The sequence below is a fragment of the Eutrigla gurnardus genome (assembly GCF_963514095.1).
Source record: "Eutrigla gurnardus genome assembly, chromosome: 6".
NCBI lineage: Eukaryota > Metazoa > Chordata > Actinopteri > Perciformes > Triglidae > Eutrigla > Eutrigla gurnardus.
The window spans coordinates 2384446-2405952 of NC_139920.1; the positions used below are offsets into that span (position 1 = coordinate 2384446).

The 21507-nt window shown below is 43.4% G+C and overlaps 1 protein-coding gene across 1 annotated transcript in view; it reads right to left on the reverse strand.

Annotated features, from left to right (window-relative positions):
- naaladl2 (N-acetylated alpha-linked acidic dipeptidase like 2) overlaps positions 1 to 21507 on the reverse strand; it is a gene marked incomplete at both ends in the record, with an annotated part of 796426 nt that overhangs the window by 417823 nt on the left and 357096 nt on the right. The window contains one exon of the mRNA XM_084012385.1: positions 6046 to 6138. Within this exon, the coding sequence (XP_083868511.1) occupies positions 6046 to 6138 (93 nt within the window). The remainder of the gene's footprint in view (positions 1 to 6045; positions 6139 to 21507) is intronic.

Below are 21507 nucleotides of genomic sequence, written 5' to 3' on the forward strand. Positions count from 1 at the left end.
ACGGGCCGCCGACTGAAGACCACTGGAGAGTGTCGACTGTGTTGGCTGTGGCTAAGGCCTGGGCTGGATGCTTGGCTGTGGCTAAGGCCTGGGCTGGATGCTCTGCTGTGGCTAAGGCCTGGGCTGGATGCTTGGCTGTGGCTAAGGCCTGGGCTGGATGCTTGGCTGTGGCTGAGGACGGAGCTGGTAGCGTGGCTGCGGAGGATGGCCGGAGTTCAGGGGTTGAGAGAAAGCCCCTGACCCAGGCAGGCAATGAGCCCCTGAGCCACGGGCTGCCAGAAACCAGCTCCCTGGCCCTCGCCAGGGCCGACTGCCTCTCCTCCTCTCCTTCAGCATGCCTGTGCTCGGCCTGGACACACTGGAGTCTGTAGGCCGCCTCCCGAAGCTCATGTGTTGAGCCACATAAAAAAAAAAAAAGGAATTTATCATTTCTTTTAACTTATTTGGTGAGTTTGACAATTTTGAAGACTGGGATGCAGCAGAAGAAAAAGAGAGAAGAGAATATGAAAAGTAAAAGGAGAAGCGACACAAGGAGGTGACACCGGAGGAATTAAACGAATTAGAGGATGACAAGGACGAGATAAACACAAAGAAAACCACGAAATGGGCAGTTAAACATTAAGAGACTACCTGGCTGAAAAAACATGGACATCAACTTTGAAAGCTACACTGCCGCTACTCTCAATGACGTTTTGCGACTGTTTAATGCGTCTGTCCAGTTGACCAAGGAAGGAGGAGAATACAGTGTTGCCAGTTTGAGGAATCTGGAGCCGGTATTAACCGCCATTTAAGTGACGTCAATAAACGTTGAATAACGTAATAAAAACGATTTAGGAAACTATCTGTGAACTTTGATATTTTGAAACAAAATTTTGCATCATCCTCTGGACACACACAAGCAGTAAGTAGGACACACACAAGCGGTATGTAGTGCACTGGCCTTCTAAAATGATACTTTGTATCACGGAACGTAAGGTTAAGCCATCATCTCACTTCCCATTACTGATCAACTGCTGCGGTTGGGTCGCTATGGCCACGTTGCTTGGCAACGCTTGCATATGGGAGATATTAAATAGTCCGCTCGACTTCTAAAGATAAAAAAAACCCTTACGATTTTAACTCTAAAACACATTAAAGTATTATTAATTGATTAAATATTTCTTTCTTTCGTAGGTGACCATGGTATAAGCGGGATAATGCCCTTCGAAGTGTCCATTAACAGAAATGGACTTTGCGGAAGCAACGGTTCACGCCTCTGCGTCGTCCATTCATTTCGCCCACCTCCTTGCTGAAAAGAGTTGTAACAGGTGGTCATTTTAGCAAATGGGTGCCACGGCCGACATTTTTTTTGGACGGCCTTTGGCTATAACAGTACCAAAATGCAAAGTGCACACTATTTTTTCAGCTAAACAGCTCTACTAAGACGATAAATCAAACCAGGATTCCTGAAGCTAAATTAAAACCCATGATTGCTAACATTCTCACATGCTGGCTAACACCTCCGTGGTGTTTAGAGGGACCTCTTTACTAGCTGGCTACTATTATATCATCCAATAGCAATACCAATAACAATTTTTAAGGTGGCTTCATCCAATGTTTACGTGTCAAGTTTGGAAATGTGTGCATATTAGCGCATATTTCAGTAGATTAAGCCTCATTTGCATATTTAAACATCACATTTCCGAAAATTTGTAATACAAAATTTGTAAAACTTAATGTAAGTGACCGACTGGGAAAGTTTTGTGGTGATACATAGAAGTTACTTTTTTTTTTATCCTATCTACCAGTATTTTCTCGCCTGAGAGCAAGGCATCCACTTTTGAATGAAAATTCCGACAAACTGGGGGACCTTAAAGAATGTTATGGGGTGGATTTGTATTTAGGACCCTTTGAACTGTCTAAAAATGCTGTATAACAACTTTTCTTCAAAAATGCAATTGATGCTTCATCCAATGTGTACGTGTCAAGTTTGGAAATGTGTGCATATTAGCGCATATTTCAGTAGATTAAGCCTCATTTAATTATTTAAACATTACGGGCCCTAGTTTCGTAGACCAGGCGCAGTCAGCTTTCAGTGCACCTGCGCCGCGCCGATGGGGTGTGTCCGCCTGGACGTTGCAAGTTTCGTGCACTGCGCAGGCTCGCGCAGGCACACCCGCCGTCTCGCCCACCCGCGCAAGTGGGAAAGAGGGAGAAGAAGAAGAAGAAGGCGTGAGTACACAAAGCATTGTGTACATTTTAGCATTAAAGTGGGAGACGAGGAGGAGACGAGGCGTTGACTGGGATTAATACAGCCGATTCAGATCTTCACCAATCAAATGAGCTCCTCTCCTCTCCTTTAATGCGTTAGGGGAGGTTCAGTGCAAGATCTGTCACTTGACAACCCGATGACAGAAGCAGCGCTGCCGCTCCCACCACGCGCATCACGCGCTGTGCGTGCGTATCATAATATTAACAATGCCAATATTATAAAAAACAGGAGAGAGAGAGGGAGATGTTTTGGTCCGAGAGGCTGAGTTTCCGTTACGCGTGCCATCCGCCTTTGATCTGACGTCAGATGTGACGGGACAATCTATATAGATATAAATTCACGTGTTGATTCAATTAGTTGCATTAAATAGTGTTTGTTGTGATTATGTATTGCATGTAAATGTGCCTGGAACTGTGGAAACCTGCCTGTGAGGTCTCGGTGACGTGTGCGCACTGCCGCCAGTCAGCCAAACTTCCACTCCGCCAGCTGTGATTCGCATTGAATGAATGGACTTTATTTACGCCTTGTGCCTTGCGCCTTGCGCCGAGAGTAGACCAGGTTGGAGCTGGCGAGCTTTCAGCGCAGTCTCGGCAAGGCTTTTTGTCACGAAACTTCCGCTACGCCAAGCTGAATCTGTGACGCCTCCCCCTGCTGCACCGCCACACCCATCTTGGCGCAGGCAATCCACCAAACTGCCAAACTGACCGTGCGCAAGGCTGCGTGGGTCGAAACTTGCATTGCGCCGGCCCCGCCACCCTGCGCTGCGCCACGAAACTAGGGCCCTACATTTCAGAAAATTTGTAAGACAAAAAAATACTCGTCTTAATGTAAGTGACAAACTGAGAACGTTTTGTGGTGATACATAGAAGTTAATTTTTTTTACCCTATCAACCAATATTTTCTTGCCTGAGAGCAAGGCATTGATTTTTGAATGAAAACTCCAAGAAACTGGGCACCTAAAAAAATGGCATATGGTGGATTTGTATTTAGGACCCTTTGAACTATCTAAAATACCTCCTGCTTCTTTTCTGAGGCCTTTCTCAATATTGGGTCCAGACAAGGAGAGAGGGACATTGTTTAAAGCTCCATTGATTAACATTCTTTGTACTGAAATGGAACGGCGGACTACATGAAATTTCAAAGAAGTCACTTCTAGAAATTAAGCTGTAGAGACTGATCACTTGAATCTACAGGTGTACCGGGCTCTTTAGTGTCCACACCAAACATTCTCCAGCAGCAACTGGGGGAACTCCGAAAACACCACTGTCCAGCACCAAAAGGCAGAGAATAGCTGGTGAAATAGTGGCTTAATTTGCTGACCATCACAATTGCCCAGAGCAAGGTGACATATTCTACTATAGCATAAGCCAGAATAGAATTAATAGAAGAAATCAGTATGTATCATTGGAAAGAATGCATGAGGAAACAAATGATGAAACAATTTTCAGCTCTAGTCAGCTCTATGTCTGCCAATATTGAAAAAAATTGTCTGCAATTGTTTTTTTCTGTGATATACTGTATATTGCAATATAAAAAAGGAATTTTCACCAGATGATGACAAAGCATTGTGTACATTTTAGCATTAAATGCATCAATCTGGTGTACATTGACAGGAAAATGATGAGGCTAGATCGATGGAGAATATTGAGCTTTTGTAATTAATTTAATCCTTAACACTTTTGTTGTATAGGTATAACGGGATGACAACTTACTAAAACGTAACACAACTTTAGCAAGACAGGGTCCATGTTTCAAGACATGATGGAAAGGGCTCAGCGAGCACTAAATCCACAACCCCGGGAAACTGTGAGGTCCAGGTGAAGGGTGCTCACAGCCAGAACCATGAACCATATTCACCATGGGCCTTTCTCAGAGCAAATGTGCCCAGCCGACACCAAGTTTAATCCTCTCACAACACTGCCCTTTGAGTGTAAAAATATTCATGAAACTGTTTCTGGCCTAAGCCACAGTCTTAGTCATCTTGGGAAAGATTGCTCATGTACTCATCCTTTTGTCGATGCTGAAACAATGTTTTGTGCAGTCTTAGTCAGAACAGGTCTTATTTAGACAAGGTGACCTCATGTTAAATGAGCTAAACTTAATTAAGGACTTTTAGACCATTACTTTTTGTGTTTTGTGAACATGTCATGAATGGTTGCAATCATTTACATCTTCAGTCCTGATCCTTTATTTGCTTCTTGATGAAAGCTTAACATAGACATTGAACAGTAGTGAACAAGCAAATATACATTTTATTGACTAACGTTAGAAATAACCAAATGTACCTGTGAAAGTGATCAACATTTCAGATGAGATTTTGAATTCAAGATCATGAGGTTGATTGGATGACTAACTGAAACAATGAAAACACAGGTTACAATTTTGTAACCCTAGTTATATAAACACAGGAACACCCTCTACTGGATTTGAGGGGTAATAGCAGAGTCATGGGGTCTAAAACAAACAAAAGACACCCTCCAGTTCTCATTACCCAGGTCATGAAGGAGCATGGGAACATGCAAGTGAATCTAGCCAAGGGGAGAGTCAAGTGCAACACACTGACAGAAACCCACCTTTTTTTACCAGCCCTGTGTCACTCCCTGTTAGCACAAACTCTGAAAAGGTGCCCAACAAGCTCGACCTGTAGGAAATCCTTTAAGTTTTGGGAACAGGTAAGGTTTGGTCTGTGCATAGCTCTGCTGCAGTCATCACGGAACAACAAGCAACTGGGGTGAACCGGCAGAGCAGTTAGTTCACACACTCTCTTGGCCGAGGTCAGAGCAAGCAGCAAACCTGTCTAAAGTGACAACGTCTTCAGAGAGAAGTGCTAGAGAGGTACATAGGTATCCTTCACTAAATCCATAAGGACCAATGGTAGTTCCCATTGTGGTACAGTTGTCAGTCCTAACTAACATGTGCCCCCCCTGTACCAAGGACCTAAAGTGTTGGAGGACCAGGCACACAGGCTCAAGCTTCAGGAGGTTCATATATCACTTTTTGTGTGGCCCATAGACTGAAAGGCAAACACAAAAAAAAATATTTTTTAAGTGCCAGCCCGACATCCAAGTTGCATCCTTTTTGTCAATGGTGGTGAACTAATCACTTCACTGAACCAGCTCTGTGTCCCGGTCTTATGGGCAATGCATTGGTTCAGACTGTGGAGGTATAAAATAGGTATAGACTATGCCCTCTTCTTGGGCGTAATAAAGTACGGATAGTAAAACCTACTCTGACTCCAGATCTCTATCCTGGGAGGTTAGAGTCACTGCCTTTATTCCTGTGAATGGAGTCAGAGAGCTTCAGAAATGGAGAGAATACCCACTTAATGTGCAGCTGCGTTGCCACACTTCGTAAAACTCTTTCAATGGGGATTCAACCAGCTGTAAAACAGTGTCCAGAAAGCTGTGATCACCTGCTTGGCCTGCTCCATCACCAGACCTTCCATAAATGGAAGCAATGGAAAATGTCCAGCTAGATCCCGCTGTTGTTGTCTCGAATCTTGGGCAGCAGTGTGACCACCGCTCTGCATGGTCCGTGCTGAGACATTCAAAGCAGTATCCTAAAGATCCGTCCCTTCAATGAGGTCAGGACATGGACACATACAAAGTTCTAGAAGCAGTGATCCGCAAAATGCACTAGGCTAACTTGACTGGAGGAGAGTAGGAACTGCAGTAGAAGGCTTTGTCTGTGTGAGATAGAATTCTGATCTTTGTCTGTCACAGCTCTGCCAAATACTGATATGTTGAGAAACATTTCTGCTTTATGACAAAAACCTTCGGAGCATTTGTACAAACCTGGGTTTCTCCTTCCTTTCAGGTATCCCACAACATTGTAGATCTTCTTGTAAGACAGCTGGTTTCCAACAGTCAGTGTAATCTTCTTTCGTTCTAGGAAAAAGAAAAGACAAACTTTAAGATGAGCTTCCCTGGAGGTGATTTCAAACGTGATCCAATTTTGACCGGCCTTGACCAATTAAATGTTTTTGTACGTTTTACTGAGTGATGCTTAATCTGAGTTTGTCAACAATGTGATGATACAAGAGGACATTGAACCCATATTAGTAACCGCCCAGAGAGGATGTAAATTAAAAACATCATGACTCGTAGACTCTGTCAAAGATGCTGTTGCTGTATTAAGCATACCACATGATTGGTTGGTCAGAAAGTCATCCACAGTGTGTGATTTCTTATGTAAAAAATGAAACAACAACAAACATGGCCAGCCACATGGCAATCAGGTTGGTTTTTGGCAGCATTGACTGTTGAAATCCACTCTACGGGACAATTTGGTCCAAAACCTTGAGGGAAAGTAATGACATTTTGCAGAAACGTTCAATATAAATGTTTGCTTTCTGCTGATAAAAAAAACATAATTTCTGTGGAATTACGTTTCCTCCTAAACATGTTGTCTATTGCAATAGACAAGGGTTGCATATCTGTATGCAGGATAGAGGGAGGAAAGGAAAAGTGTTACTCCTTGCGCGGCTCGCAAGGAGCTTGTGGCTCACCAAGCCGCAATTTGTGGCTTGCATCAGGTGCGGAAAACGCAGACTGAATCGCGGAATTTCACAATGAAAATCAACTGGAAGTCAGTCAACTGGAAAACGCGTAATTTCGTGAAATTTCATATCACCCTGATCTGGGTGAGTCGAGTCTGCTGTCCCCATTCACCCGGGTCACTTGCTGCTAACGCCAGTCAAAATATACTAATTTAAACGATTGATTGAGTGACTCGCTACTCCCTTTAAAACCTGTATAATCACATTAGTCCATCAGTTTCCCCAAGCAAGTAGCTGCTAGAAGTTAACACGGACAAAAGAAGGTGGTTCAATGACTTCCATGAGTTAAACTTCGGCCGTACACATACAGTGGTGTGAAAAAGTATTTGCCCCCTTCCTGCTTTCTTCTTTTTTTGCATGTTTGTCACACTTAAATGTTTCAGATCATCAAACACATTTTAATATAAGGCAAGGACAACACAATTAAACACAAAATGCCGTTTTTAAATGAAGTTTTCTTTTATTAAGGGGGAAAAAAAATCCAAATGTACATTGCCCTATGTGAAAAAGTATTTCCCCCCTAAACCTAATAACTGGTTTGGCCACCCTTAGCAGCAGCAACAGCCTTCAAGCATTTGCGATAACTTGCAATGAGTCTTTGACAGCGCTGTGGAGGAATTTTGGCCCACTCCTCTTTGCACAGTCGTTGTAATTCAACCTTATTGGAGGGTTTTCGAGCATGAACCGCCTTTTTGAGGTCATGCCACAGCATCTTAATAGGATTCAGGTCAGGACTTTGACTAGGCCACTCCAAAGTCTTAATTTTGTTCTTCTTTAGCCATTCAGAGGTGGACTTGCTGGTGTGTTTTGGATCAGTATCCTGCTGCAGAACCCAAGTTCGCTTCAGCTTGAGGTCGCGAACAGATGGACAGACATTCTCCTTCAGGATTTGTTGGTAGACAGCAGAATTCATGGCTCCATTTATCACAGCAAGTCTTCCAGGCCCTGAAGCAGCAAAACAGCCCCATACCATCACACTACCACCACCATATTTTACTGTTGGTATGATGTTCTTTTTCTGAAAAGCTGCGTTACTTTTACGCCAGATGTATTGGGACACACACCTTCCATAAAGTTCAACTTTTGTCTCGTCAGTCCACAAAGTATTCTCTCAAAAGTGTTGGGGATCATCAAGATGTTTCCTGGCAAACATTAGACGAGCTTTAATATTTTTTTGGCTCAGCAGTGGTTTTCGTCTTGGAACTCGGCCATGTAGGCCATTTTTGCCCAGTGTCTTTCTTATGGTAGAGTCATGAACATTGACCTTAATTGATGCAAGTGAGGCCTGCAGTTCTTTTGATGTTGTTCTGGGGTCTTTTGTGACCTCTTGGATGAGTCGTCGCTGCACTCTTGGCGTCATTTTGGTTGGCCGGCCACTCCTGGGAAGGCTCATCACGGTGTTATGTATTCGCCATTTGTGGATTATGGCTCTCACTGTGGTTCTCTTGAGTCTCAAAGCTTTAGAAATGGCTTTATAACCTTTTCCAGACTGATAGATCTCAATTGCTTTCTTTCTCATTTGTTCCTGAATTTCTTTGGTTTTCACCATGATGTCTTGCTTTTGAGGAGCTTCACTTTGTCAGGCAGGTCTAATTTAAGTGAATTCTTGATTGGGAAGTGGTGCGGCAGTAATCAGGCCTGGGGGTGGCTAGAGAAATTGAACCTTGAAGTGATAAATCTTAGTTAAGTTATGTTTTAACTGGAGGGGCAAATACTTTTTCACACAGGGCCATGTAGGTTTTCTACCTTTATAATACAAACCTTCATTTTAAAACTGCATTTTGTGTTTACTTGAGTTATCCTTGACTTATATTAAAATTTGTTTGATGATCTGAAACATTTAAGTGTGACAAACATGCAAAAAAAGAAGAAAGCAGGAAGGGGGCAAATACTTTTTCACACCACTGTATATCATGATAAATAACATGTATATAATTAGAGTTAAAATAATTATGTAGGAAACTAAGGACTATATTAAAATATGTATGTCAATGTGTATTAATATACAATTTTAATACCTGCTCTCATGAAAAAGGGCACCATCTGTTGGTCGGACAGAACTTTATAGAGTTCACTTTAGGGACTGTAATGACCACTTATAAATTAATGAACAATGAATCAATATAATTTAATAAATCAGTGTCATTTCCATAGATCATAAGCCGTTGAAATAGGGATCTTTGCGTTCTGCACAGGAGAAATATCAATGGACAACGGCGGTTATAATATGAGGAAGTGAATAAAATAATAACAGAAGCACCAATACAACACAAGAAATATAGGGATTCTCCGTGTCGGGCCCGAGGGTTGGTTTTGAACCATTAGCGCCAATCTGCGGTAGCTTCGTAGTGGGTGTCGTCCCGCTGAAATCCATTTCAGTTGATGAGCTGTCTTCTCCGTGAGCTCGACCATGGGTGACTGGTCAAACAGCACCGATCAATATGCTAAATCTTGCGGCCATAAATTTTATTTTACCATTTGTTTGTTTTCGACCTCCTCGTTTCGGTTTTTAACCAAGGAATTAGAAGCTTGTTCCTACTTCCCTCTGCCTCCCCCCTGTGGTAGTGGTACAACCCGAGGGCAGAGGGGCTCTGTGTGTGCACGAACAAAGCAGCAGGGCTGCTGCGTGCTGATTCGACAGGATGATCAGGCTCTATGTGCACGTGGAGGAGCGCCGGATGATTTATGTTGTTCTATCGGAGAATAGTGTCGGCTTCGGTGAATATGATCAAAAAAATGTTGCCGACTGGGACTTTATGTTGACCGAAGGGGGCGTGTCCAGGACGGACCCGTTTGAGTTACAGTCCGAAATCTATGTGATTAAACTATTATAAATGCAATCCTATAACTATATGTGGCCATATATTGGCCCCTTAGTTCCAGTGGAAGGAACTCTGAAGGCTTCAGCATACCAAGAGATGTTGGACATTCCATTCTCCCAACTTTGTGGGAACAGTTTGGGGACGGCCCCTTCCTGTTCCAACATGACCCGTGAAGACATGGATGAGAGAGTTTGGTGTGGATGAACTTGACTGGCCTGCACAGAGCCCTGACCTCAACCCAATAGAACACATTTGGGAAGAATTAGAGTGGAGACTGAGAGCCAGGCCTTCCCTACAACATCAGAGTGTGACCTCACAAACACACTTCTGGAAGAATGGTCAAAATTCCCATAAACACACTCCTAAACCTTGTGGAAAGCCTTCCAGAAGAGTTGAAGCTGTTATAGCTGCAAAGGGTTGACCAACGTCATATTAGACCCTGTGGATTAAGAACCGGATGCCACTTAAATTCATATGCGAGTCAAGGCAGGTGAATACTTTTGGCAATATAGTGTAAGTCTGACTCTGCAGAAAGTTGCCGACCACTGCGCACTATGCACCTCATCCGCTGACCCCGTTCCGTCATTTTACGTGGCCTACCACTTCTTGGCTGAGTTGCTGTCATTCCCAAGCACTTCCACTTTGTTATAATCCCACTGACAGATGACTGTGGAATAAGAGTGAGGAAATTTCACGACTGGACTTGTTGCACAGGTGGCATCCTATCACAGTACCACACTGGAATTCACTGAGCTTCTGAGAGCGACCCATTCTTTCACAAATGTTTGTAGAAACAGTCTTCATGCCTAGGTGCTTGCTTTTATACACCTGTGGCCATGGAAGTGATTGAAACACATGATTTCAACTATCTGGATGGCTGAGTGAATACTTTTGGCAATAATGTGTATATATAAAAGATTGAATACATAATGTTTTATTTCTTTCAAGTAGTAATTCCTTTGTCAGATGTAACTTTAAAAAAAATCCAATGTAACATCAACTTGATATTGGTATTAAAAAAATGTTTATTACACAATTCATGTTTTATTATGAATTTGGATGTTATTGTATTAATCTGAAAGGTAAAACCATATCATTTTACTCAATGATCTTTGTGCCCTGTCATGTGGCCTTGGTGCCCCCCACCCCAATAAATGTAAAAGTAAAGGTCAAATGGCCTTGCCCCTAAAATGATGACATTCCAACCCTGGTCAAAACACTTCATTTCCTGCATTCTGGTGACATTTTATTCATCAATCTATAGTGGAAATGTCTTTATGTAAAGTAACGTGTAACAGTGTTCTTTCATGGTGTCATGGTGAATCCCGATGCCAGCATTATCCTTGGGCTTCCAACAAAAGAATCGGGGGTTAATAATTCAAATAAAAATACATTAACTTGTTATTGATGTCAACTGCTCAGATTATAATTTAAGTGTATTTTACCGCAATTGAGTTGGATGAATTAGGCTATCAGTTCATACCATTTGTTCTGGTTATGTGTGTGCTCGTAGACTCATTAGTTGATCGCAGATGGGCCTATCGTTATCTCGGACAGATGGATTTATTTACAAATAAAAATACTTGGACGGCCATTAATATACCTTGGGGTAGCTATATTGCTTTCAAAATAATTAACAATTTATTCACACCCCTCTGGGGAGGATTCAACATGCTGGCTCGGTGGAGGACCAATAGCAGATTGTATTGGATTAAACAGTGTTGGTATTGTGACCCTGTTTAGCAATTAGCTCTGAACAATTTGTGTTTCCTGCTTCTTTGATTTTACACTAATAGGTGGACATATTTTAGAAAAGCATGGGGAACAATATTTTATACTTCTTCCATTTGCGATTTGACTTTCTGTATTGAGCTCCTCGGTCCTTAATTTAATCATGGCAGAGAGGAGCTATAGAATCTAAAATGTTCAAACATGACCTGTTGAAAACACTGAAAAGCTTCTTTACAGTGAGGCCATGTGGGTTACAGCTGTTAAAAAATGAGCTCGAGGCAGTAAAAGCTGTACAGTTCTGAGGGATTCAGGGGTGGGAGCGAAACATTGTGTGTGTGTGGGGGGGGGGGAGGGGGTTACGGTCAGGAAAGAGGAGTTGAACCTGGAAAAGTACAGCATTGCACCCAATTGTCTGACCCATTAACCCCCCAAAAAATGGCCAGTGTTCCATTGTCAATTGCTCCTAAAATACACACTTTCTGCAAAAAAACAGAAGCACTAATTACTATGCTGAATGACGTCATTTATTCCTGGCCACAATAATATCTTTTTCCTGCCATGGTGAAGGAATGAGCCACCCGACCCGGCTTCTGGTTTGCTTTCCTTCATTTTATTACCCTAAACCTAACTCATCTCTCCTCATGCCTAAGCCTCTTGGTCAAATTCTATGAACAATAAGTGCTTTAAAATCATGGACCATTAGAAGAACTAGAAAATTCCCCCGCTGGGAAATTTTGAAAGGGCCACGGGGGCTACTGCCGGAGTGTATATACATTAGGATGAGATTCTTCGAGATTTCAAACGAGACGGAGTTGTTTTAGAGGCAAATACAGAGACTGCTTGCTGACTGAGCTGTCAGAGTAGTCCGTTTTGAGTATTGTGATGTACTTCAAAAACTGTCCACCAATCAAAGCACACCACTCGTGTCTCCATTTTAAAGTTTAAATGGAGTTTCTAGGTGAAAGTCTGCCCGAGCAGAAGACGTTTGACTAAAAAAACTACATTTCCCACTACTAAATGTAGTTTTTAGTACATTCCTGTCCACCAATCAGAGCACACCACTCGTGTCTCCATTTTAAAGTTTAAATGGAGTTTCTAGGTGAAAGTATGTCCGAGCAGAAGACGTTTGACTAAAAAAACTACATTTCCCACTACTAAATGTAGTTTTTAGTACATTCCTGTCCACCAATCAGAGCACACCACTCGTCTCTCCATTTTAAAGTTTAAATGGAGTTTCTAGGTGAAAATATGCCCTGAACTCAGCTGTCACTCAAGTACTACCGAGTACTAGCGAGTACTACCGAGTACTACCAAGTACTACCGAGTACTACTGAGTCTCAAGTACTGAGAACTACTAGGTACAATGTATTGTCAAACAGTTGAGTTTTTCAAAGATAGCAAAATACCACACACACACACACACACACACACACTGTACAGTGCCATACGATGCATTTGACTGAGCAGTCACCAGATATTGTGTCTGTCAGCTCTGCTGCCTTGCCGGGTGGCTCTGAGCTCTAGGGAGGGTGATGGCTGGATATCTGAAGTAAATACAGATGAGGTGCCAGTAAAGATGTGAAGCAGGGGCTCATACTGTGTGTGACAGAGGTCCCCTGCCTACAGCACAGCACTTGCAGCATGACAGCCCACTTTTCCAGCTCTGTTCCTATCCTCCATCCCATCCTGCCACCTACTCAACCCCTCGCTCTTCTTTACATTATAAAAATTCACTGCTTCCTCTCATATGTGCCACATAACCCATTAATCACTTTTGACATTGGTACAAATTACTTTGGCTAAAGAGCAGGAATGGAACATGTGTCCTGTCTGTGTTTTCAATCTGCAGAGAGAGAGAGAGAGAGAGAGAGAGAGAGCAGCAAGAGAGATCTGTCATTGAGTATTTTCCCTTCATGATGCATAGGTTTACTGCTAGAGTCAACCTTCACCTATCGAAGCAGCTCTGAGTTAATTTGTGAACGTTGATTAGGACTACAATATGTGTCTGATTTTCACAGGTTCAATCTCCTTTCTTTAGTATGTCTGTGAATATACTCATTCAATATCTATCAAAATTGAAACTTGAATTTATGGAATTAAATCTGACGTCATCGAGGCGCTACCGCCATCTTGTGTTTCTGGTGCGATTCATCGGTAGGATGTTGGTGCTGTCGGTGTGTCACTGTGAATGAGTCAGCCAGAAACTAAGTGTCTGTAAAAGTAATGAGGAGATTCTGAACACTCTAGATAATACATGTACGGGATAAAATAATATTGACATTAACCGCGATTAATACAGCTGTACAGAAGAAGTGCATCACTCTTCTATGATGAAGACCCGCCAGCCAGGTCACTTATCAGGCCGACGTGAACAGGCCTCCAGACACCCGGACCACCTCATACAAGCCCCCCACCCCTCCAATCTCCAGCCTTATGCCAGACGCCTTATGAAACACAAGAGGTAAATCTAGAACTGGATGCGTTTGAGTTGCTGTTACACAAAAAAACAGATGTCAAATGCTTTCTTTACAGCAACCTTATTGACAAACACACTCATTCTAACACTGCAAGGTTCTAATGTGACGCAATATCCCAAACAAACTAACCAATCGAGGTGGCAATAGATCAGCAATGGAGTTATGGTATGGGTGCTGCAACCTCCAGCACTTTTAAGAAAGGAGGAGCGAGAGAGGTTAGAGACTGATTGACCGGCATACAATTAAGTCAGCTACGACTGAAATCAATCTGCTGTCTACAAACCTGCCAACAATTAATGTATCTTCTCCTGTCTCAGTTGTCCTAAAAGTTCCTGTATTTTTCTCCATTAGCTTTGAACACTGAAAGGTGCTGCGAACACTCCAAGCTCACTGACCTATTAACCACTATAAATAGGAATTGGTCCATTTTTCTTGGAAAATCCAACACTGTCCACTTTTCTACTTTTAGACAAAGATATTTTCCATTGGCATTCTGGGTTCCTGCCTGAAGAGTAGCCTATACGCATGACACAACAGTAGCCAACATGTTTGGTCACATATTCTGCATTTAAGCATGTAGTATTTGTGTATCCAGCATAGTGCCAGCCCCAGTGGACAAATATGTTTTGCAATAATTTAGATTTGGGATGAATTCATGACATCGCTGCAAATTTCACACTTTGTAAAGCCATCCAGTGGGTCGGATTGGACCTTTTTGCAGGCCAGTTCTGGCCCACATGCCGTATGTCTGGCCTTCATGATTGCCCATCCATCCATTATCTGTAACCACTTATTCAGGCACACGGGGGGCTGGAAACGATCCCATTGGGCGAAGGCAGGGTACACCCTGGAAAGGTCAGTCTATCATCAGACACAGAGACAGACAACCATTCACATCCCCATCTCACTTTATAGTCACTAATTAACGATCTTTATCCATCATGGGGAGAACATGAAAACTCCACATAGAAGGCTGCCTGAACACAGATTCTTATCTGGGCCACAGTGAATCCAAAACACAATTTTTAACGCTACAACAATACAGCGCATGGCCTAAATGGATCCAAATCAGTTTAATTTACCACCGAAGATGATCTCTCAAAATATCACATTATTTATTATAGCTTATAGAGCTTGTTACAAGAGATTGGTGTCTTTATATATTTGGAGACAAAAAAACAGTATAAATTTGATGCAGACTGAAACCATGAAAGAGATCAACCTGCCTCAGATGGAAACATGACACATATTGGATAATTGATGAAGTGGTATCAGCAATGACTAAATGGCAGCATAATGGCACCACATACACTATATTACTCATATTTCAGTGGTGACGGAATCATAGATTTAAAACACAGGAAATTAATCATATATTTTCAACAAAGCAAGCCTATTGTGTAACCCACAGACAATACATCCACCTAATGAAAATTGTTGATTCATAATCATAAATTCTAAGCATTTCAGCACCATTCTCTGCAGGATATTGAATGCAGAGTTGAGGAGAACATTCCGTAAGTGAATTGTGCAATCAATCTTGGTTTAATTAAAGTGAATGAAAGTAATAAGTCATTTCAAGTTGTTCTGCTTTACTCTCCTCTCCCTGTAATTGTCCTGCAAATGTGTTCCACATTTGGCATTTGTTTTGAGTGGGACAGAGAGGGAGACAGAAACAGATGAATAAAGGAATGTATGTGTTCAAAATAAGAGTGAAGGAAAGGAGACAAAGGAGTCATTCAGACACCGTTTTTTTTGTACAGCATTAATTGTTTTATGATGTGTGTATGTTTGGCCCATCCACGGTGAGATCTGGCCCTCTTTTATGATTATGAATTATGATTATGTTATTTATTTTATCAAATATTGATAAAAGAAATAACAGCTGCACCACTGAAGCAAAGAAGTCAATAAAGTGTAGTTATCAAGACTCTCGTCTGTCTTATGTTGTCCAGGAGTGAATAGTTCATCTTTTGTTCATTAATCAAATTAAATCCAAGTGTGAAAAAAAATCATGAAGCTGTTGTTCCTACAGTGTATAGACATTGTTATCATCGCAGCGTCACCCGTTAGAATGTGGACTACGGTTTTGAAGCCTTGAGTTGTTTTGTCCGTCACCATGTTGGAATTTTTGCAGGAAGTAACCATATTTGGACTGTGGAGGTGCTAACTGCATCTGGCTCCATCTAACAAAGTTAGCTTCCATAATTCAAGGTAATATTAGATCTTAGTGTTAAACTAATCTTATCGCTAATTGCGTTGGTAGCTTGGTAGTGATGCTGTGGTGGTAGTGACGCTGTAGTAGCGACCTACCTGTCAATCACAAGGTAGCTACACCCATAAGCATACCCTGGTTTATAAACTCTTTGACCAACCAACACATTCTCACTCCCAACTGGTCAACTACTGAAATTCTGAAACTACAGCCCTGTTTACATCGTTTTTTAGTTGAAGAATTATCACTCCTTAGTGTAAACGGTACAGAGACAAAATGGGGTGTCAGAGTAATTCTGCCTCTCAGCAGCAATGAAGTCTCAGAGCCGTAACAAAGGCCTAACGAGGCTAGACGACCTCAATGTGAATGGGGAGAGCGTGGAAGCCATAACAGAAGGTGATGTTTTGAAGACGTGGCACCAACCACCACTGGGGATATAAAAAGCCCGGAACATTGATCCGAAGAACATAGAAAGCCAGTAGTTGCTTGCGCAAGACATGCTGTATATGACACACAGCAGCTTCGCTTGCGCTGGAAGTGTCATGTACATGCGCATTACTAGCAAAAGAAACTCGACTTAGTTCAGCTGCCATTGCTGTTGTAGTATGCTCAGGTGATCATATTATATACCCTTATTTAATATGTCAGACTACTGCCACACAACCGCTAACGCCATTGTGTTTCAGGCTCTCTCAGGTTCTGCAATGTTAGGCTGCTTGCGTAAAAGAGACACAAGCATCACAAAAGAGACACAGGTGACACCGGAGGCAGCATTGCGGCATTATGCCGCAAACCAAAGTATTGCTGGTGTGATTGTGACATATCGACTAGTCTTCTTTCTGTGATTATGGTGGGATCTCTTATAACTCTCTACGTACCCTCTAGCATTAGTTCTGGATGTATCAGGGATGGCTTGTCAGTGCCCGTCATTGCATGAAAAGCTTTAAAATATATATATATATATATTTGAAAAATAAATGTCAAACAACGATTTCCTTAGTTCTTAGGTTTACATAGTTAGGATTGGGCAACAATAGTACCTGGTTAGGTTTTGAAAAAAGTTGTAGTTGGGGCACGTTTATTATGTAAAATAAGAATGCTTGTTACTAGGGCTGTCAAAATTAACGTGTTAAACAGAGAAAACTAATTTGTGAAATCAACACGTTGGTTTAACGCAATAATGCTGTTGGCTCTCTGGATGGACGTTCAAGTGTAAAAAAACAAAGATGGAACAATCAACAAACAATCAGCCTCATAAAACTACTAAGATACAACAGCACCGACACCACTGCAGCAACGTGACGTTAACTTCTCAGCATAGAGCCTAATAAGCCGCCCAGCTGCAACAATAACCTGATGGACAATCATGTTAAATCATCATGTAGCAGTGTAGTGTGTGTGTGCAGTTTATTTGTCAGTGAATAAACACTACAACTAGACACAAGCTAAGTTCTTAAGGTGGGCTGACCTTTACGGTGGACCAACAATATTGTCCTTTTAGAATAGACAACATAAATTAGTAGGGGATTTTCTGGGTTTTTTTCCTTATCTGATGCAAGGTCTTGGGTCAGAGGATGTCATATGTTGTACATAAAATAAATGTGTCGGTGTGTAAAGTGTAAATGATCAGTCAGCCCTACCAGGGTAAACAGGGGAGCTTGCAACACACTTCAGTGGCAGTGATGGACTAGCCTGCTAATTGTTTGGTCAACAGCTTTAGATAGAGTCAGAGCCAAAACCCCAAGGCCTTATGAGGACAGGGTGTGTTCCAAGAATGAATCAATCTAATAGGGAGGGAGGGAGGTGGACAAAGAGACATAAAAGTAATGTGTGCTAAATGGATATAGGTCGAAGGCCTTCACATTACAACGTGGATGCAGGCAGGGATGTGCATTGTCCCCACTCCTTTTTGCGATTAGTATAGAGCCATTGGCTCAGCTCATCAGAGAGGATAACAATATAAAAGGCATGATAATTAAAGGAGAAGACCATAAAATGTAGTTATATGCAGACGATGTGCTGCTTTACCTGACAGAACCTACATTGACAGTCCCACACTTAAAAGAGATAATCTCTGAATTTGGATTCTACTCAGGATATAAAGTGAACTTAGATAAAACTGAGGCTATGAGTATAGGAAGCAAAGTCTCGCAGCAGTTTATAGATGGAAGTGGATTTAAGTGGCCCAAAGAAGGGATTAAGTATCTTGGGATATATATCCCCCCATCATTAAAGAAAATGTGTGATGCAAATTATAAGAAAATAATTAAAAATATTAGCAATGATATGGACAGGTGGACAGCACTCCCTTTATCCCTACTAGGACGCGTGGAGAGCATACGGATGAATGTACTGCCCAGGTTACTTTATCTATTCCAAATGCTACCACTAGAGATACCTTAAAGCACATTTGAAAAATTAGACCGACTGTTCTCCAGATTAATTTGGCAAGGGAAACGTCCAAGGGTCAGACTCAAAACTTTGCAACTTTCCAAAGAGGCAGGAGGACTGGGACTCCCAAATCTTAGACATTACTTTTGGGCTGCACAACTAAAACCTTTGACAGCATGGCTCAGGGATCTCACGGATACACGATGGCTCAACATTGAAAAAAGTTTATGTCAACAACCTCTATCTGAGCTACCCTTTCTAGATGTCTCTCTGAAAAACACTGAGATGGGGGAGTGGACAATGTCCACCCTAAAGATCTGGAGAGAAGTACAATCCTTGCTTAAATTACCCAGACTAATTTCTTCGTTGACAAGCATAGGCTCAATTAGGAATTTTACACCTGCCCAATTAGACATAGGATTTAAAAGATGGTCAGAATATGGACTTAAATATATCCATCAATTATGTGAGAAGGGCACTATGAAGCCATTTGAAAAATTAAGGAATAAGTTCCTCCTCCCCAAAACTGACTTTTTCAGATATTTACAACTGAGACACCTTCTAACAGCACATAAACATTGGGCCAAAATTGTAAATCCCACAGGATTAGAGCAATTTCTGATGCATTTATAATCAGGAAATGATGAGGCAAAAGTAATCTCCAGATTTTACCAGGAATTTTTACTTATGAACCCAAATAATTCAGTACAAATTAAAGAGAGATGGGAGGTTGAGATGCAACAAGAGATATCGAGGGGGGACTGGGAGGTAATCTGTACTGAAGCACATTTGGTAACCAGCTCAAACACATGGAGGGAATTCAAGTGGAAAGTCTTCACTAGATATTTTCGAACATCACACATAGTGGCAAAAATGGGTCCAACACACAGTAACAAATGTTGGAGAAGCTGTGGAGCACATATAGGTAATCATTTACACATATTCTGGGCTTGCCCCAAACTGAGGCCATTTTGGGATGCGGTATATAAAGTTCTCACAGAGGTTTTTCATGCTAACATCCCTAAAGACCCACTGATTGCTGTATTGGGGGTAAAACCACAAGTAATAGAGGGAAGAGCTACAAACTACTTATTGCAAATCCTGCTAACTGCAGCACTTAAATGCATCACAATTAACTGGTTACAGCATGAGCCACCCACATACGACCTGTGGACCCAAAAGATCTTGGAAATTTACGAGATGGAAAGAATAACTTACCTGCTAAGGTTACAAAAAGACAAATTTGACAGAAGATGGAGTCTGTCATGATCTGTGTTTGTTTTGATCTGTGTTTTCTTGATTTTGATTTCCTGTTTTATTTTGTAATTTTGCCTGCCCTGATGTGTTTCACCTGTCCCTCGTCAGCTCCCTGCCTCCATGTGTGTGTATATAGTCTGTGTGTTTCCCCTGTCTCATTGTTGGATCATTGTCGATGTCGCTGTCTGTCACTCTGTCTGCTGCCCCACGTCTTGTCCATGGATTTATTCGTTTCTGCCTCCCGTGTCCTTTTGTGTTTTGGTTCCTGTTTCGTAAGTGTTTCTTTGACTGGTGTTTTTGCCCCTGTGGTCTCCTTCGTTTGATACTTTGTTTTTTTGTCTTAGGTTTTGGTTTTGTTTTTAGTTAATGATTTGAATAAAACCTTTTTAACTGCATTTGGGTCCTCACCTCCTGCTTCCTAGCCAGAACCTGACAGAATGATCCAACCAAAAGAGGACCCAGCAGTCAATGGGCTAAGAGTCATGGAATGGTATGTGGACTTCATGACTAATCCTGCTAGCAGGGCTCGCCAAGTTGCTGCCAGCAAACTTTTTTTTGAAGCCGCAGCTAAGCCACCAGCCCATGTCTCAGCTACAACCATGCTTGCAGCCCAGGCAACAGTCACAGCCATGCCACCAGATCATGTCTCAGCCACCGCATCGCTTCCCAGCTCCTGCCCGAACCCGTTTAGGGGTACTCGTCTGGCCCTGGGAGGGCCAAGGAGCATCCAGCTGGCTAACCGGCAGTTGGCTCGTCGGTTGCCGGCCTCGAGGAGGAGGTGCGGCACGAGGAAGCGAGCCTCCCCGATGCTGCTCACATCGGTTCTGACGGGGGGCCGTCCGTCACCAGTTCCGGCGGAGGCCCACCCGTTCAAGCAACCGGCCCACGCCTCGGTCACAGCCAAGCAACCAGCCCACGCCTCGGTCACTGGTCTTCAGTCGGCGACCCGGCCGACACCTGCCATTGGCCTTCAGTCGGCGGCCCGGTCGACACCTGCCAGTGGTCTTCAGTCGGCGGCCCGGTCGACACTCTCCAGTGGTCTTCAGTCGGCGGCCCGGTCGACACTCTCCAGTGGTCTTCAGTCGGCGGCCCATCCGTCACCAGTCCCGGCGGAGGATCGTCCGGCACCAGCCAAGACAGGGGACCGTCCCACACCTGCTCCTCGCAGCCTATTGGGGGTTCGCCTGTCACCCGTTCTTGTTCCGACGGGGGACCGTCCCGTGCCTGCTCCACGCAGCCTTCGGGAGGTCCGCTCGTCACCAGTTCCTGTTCCGACGGGGGGCCGTCCCACGCCTGCTCCACGCAGCCTTCGGGAGGTCCGCTCGTCACCCGTTCCTGTTCCGACGGGGGGCCGTCCTACGCCTGCTCCACGCAGCCTTCGGGAGGTCCGCTCGTCACCAGTTCCTGTTCCGACGGGGGGCCGTCCCACGCCTGCTCCACGCAGCCTTCGGGAGGTCCGCTCGTCACCCGTTCCTGTTCCGACGGGGGGCCGTCCTACGCCTGCTCCACGTCGCCTTCCTGAGCGGCCCCGTCGGCTAGGTCGCCCTCATGCCCGGCCTCCTGAGCGGTCCCGCCCGCTAGCTCGCCCTCATGCCCGGCCTCCTGAGCGGTCCCGCCCGCTAGGTCGCCCTCATGCCCGGCCTCCTGAGCCCTGCCCCCAGACCCCCTCCACCCACCCTACGTATCCTGAACCCCTCCTCCTGGCCCCCTCCACCCACCCTACGTATCATGAACCTTGGGGACGTCTGGGATCCGTCCCTTGAGGGGGGGGTACTGTCATGATCTGTGTTTGTTTTGATCTGTGT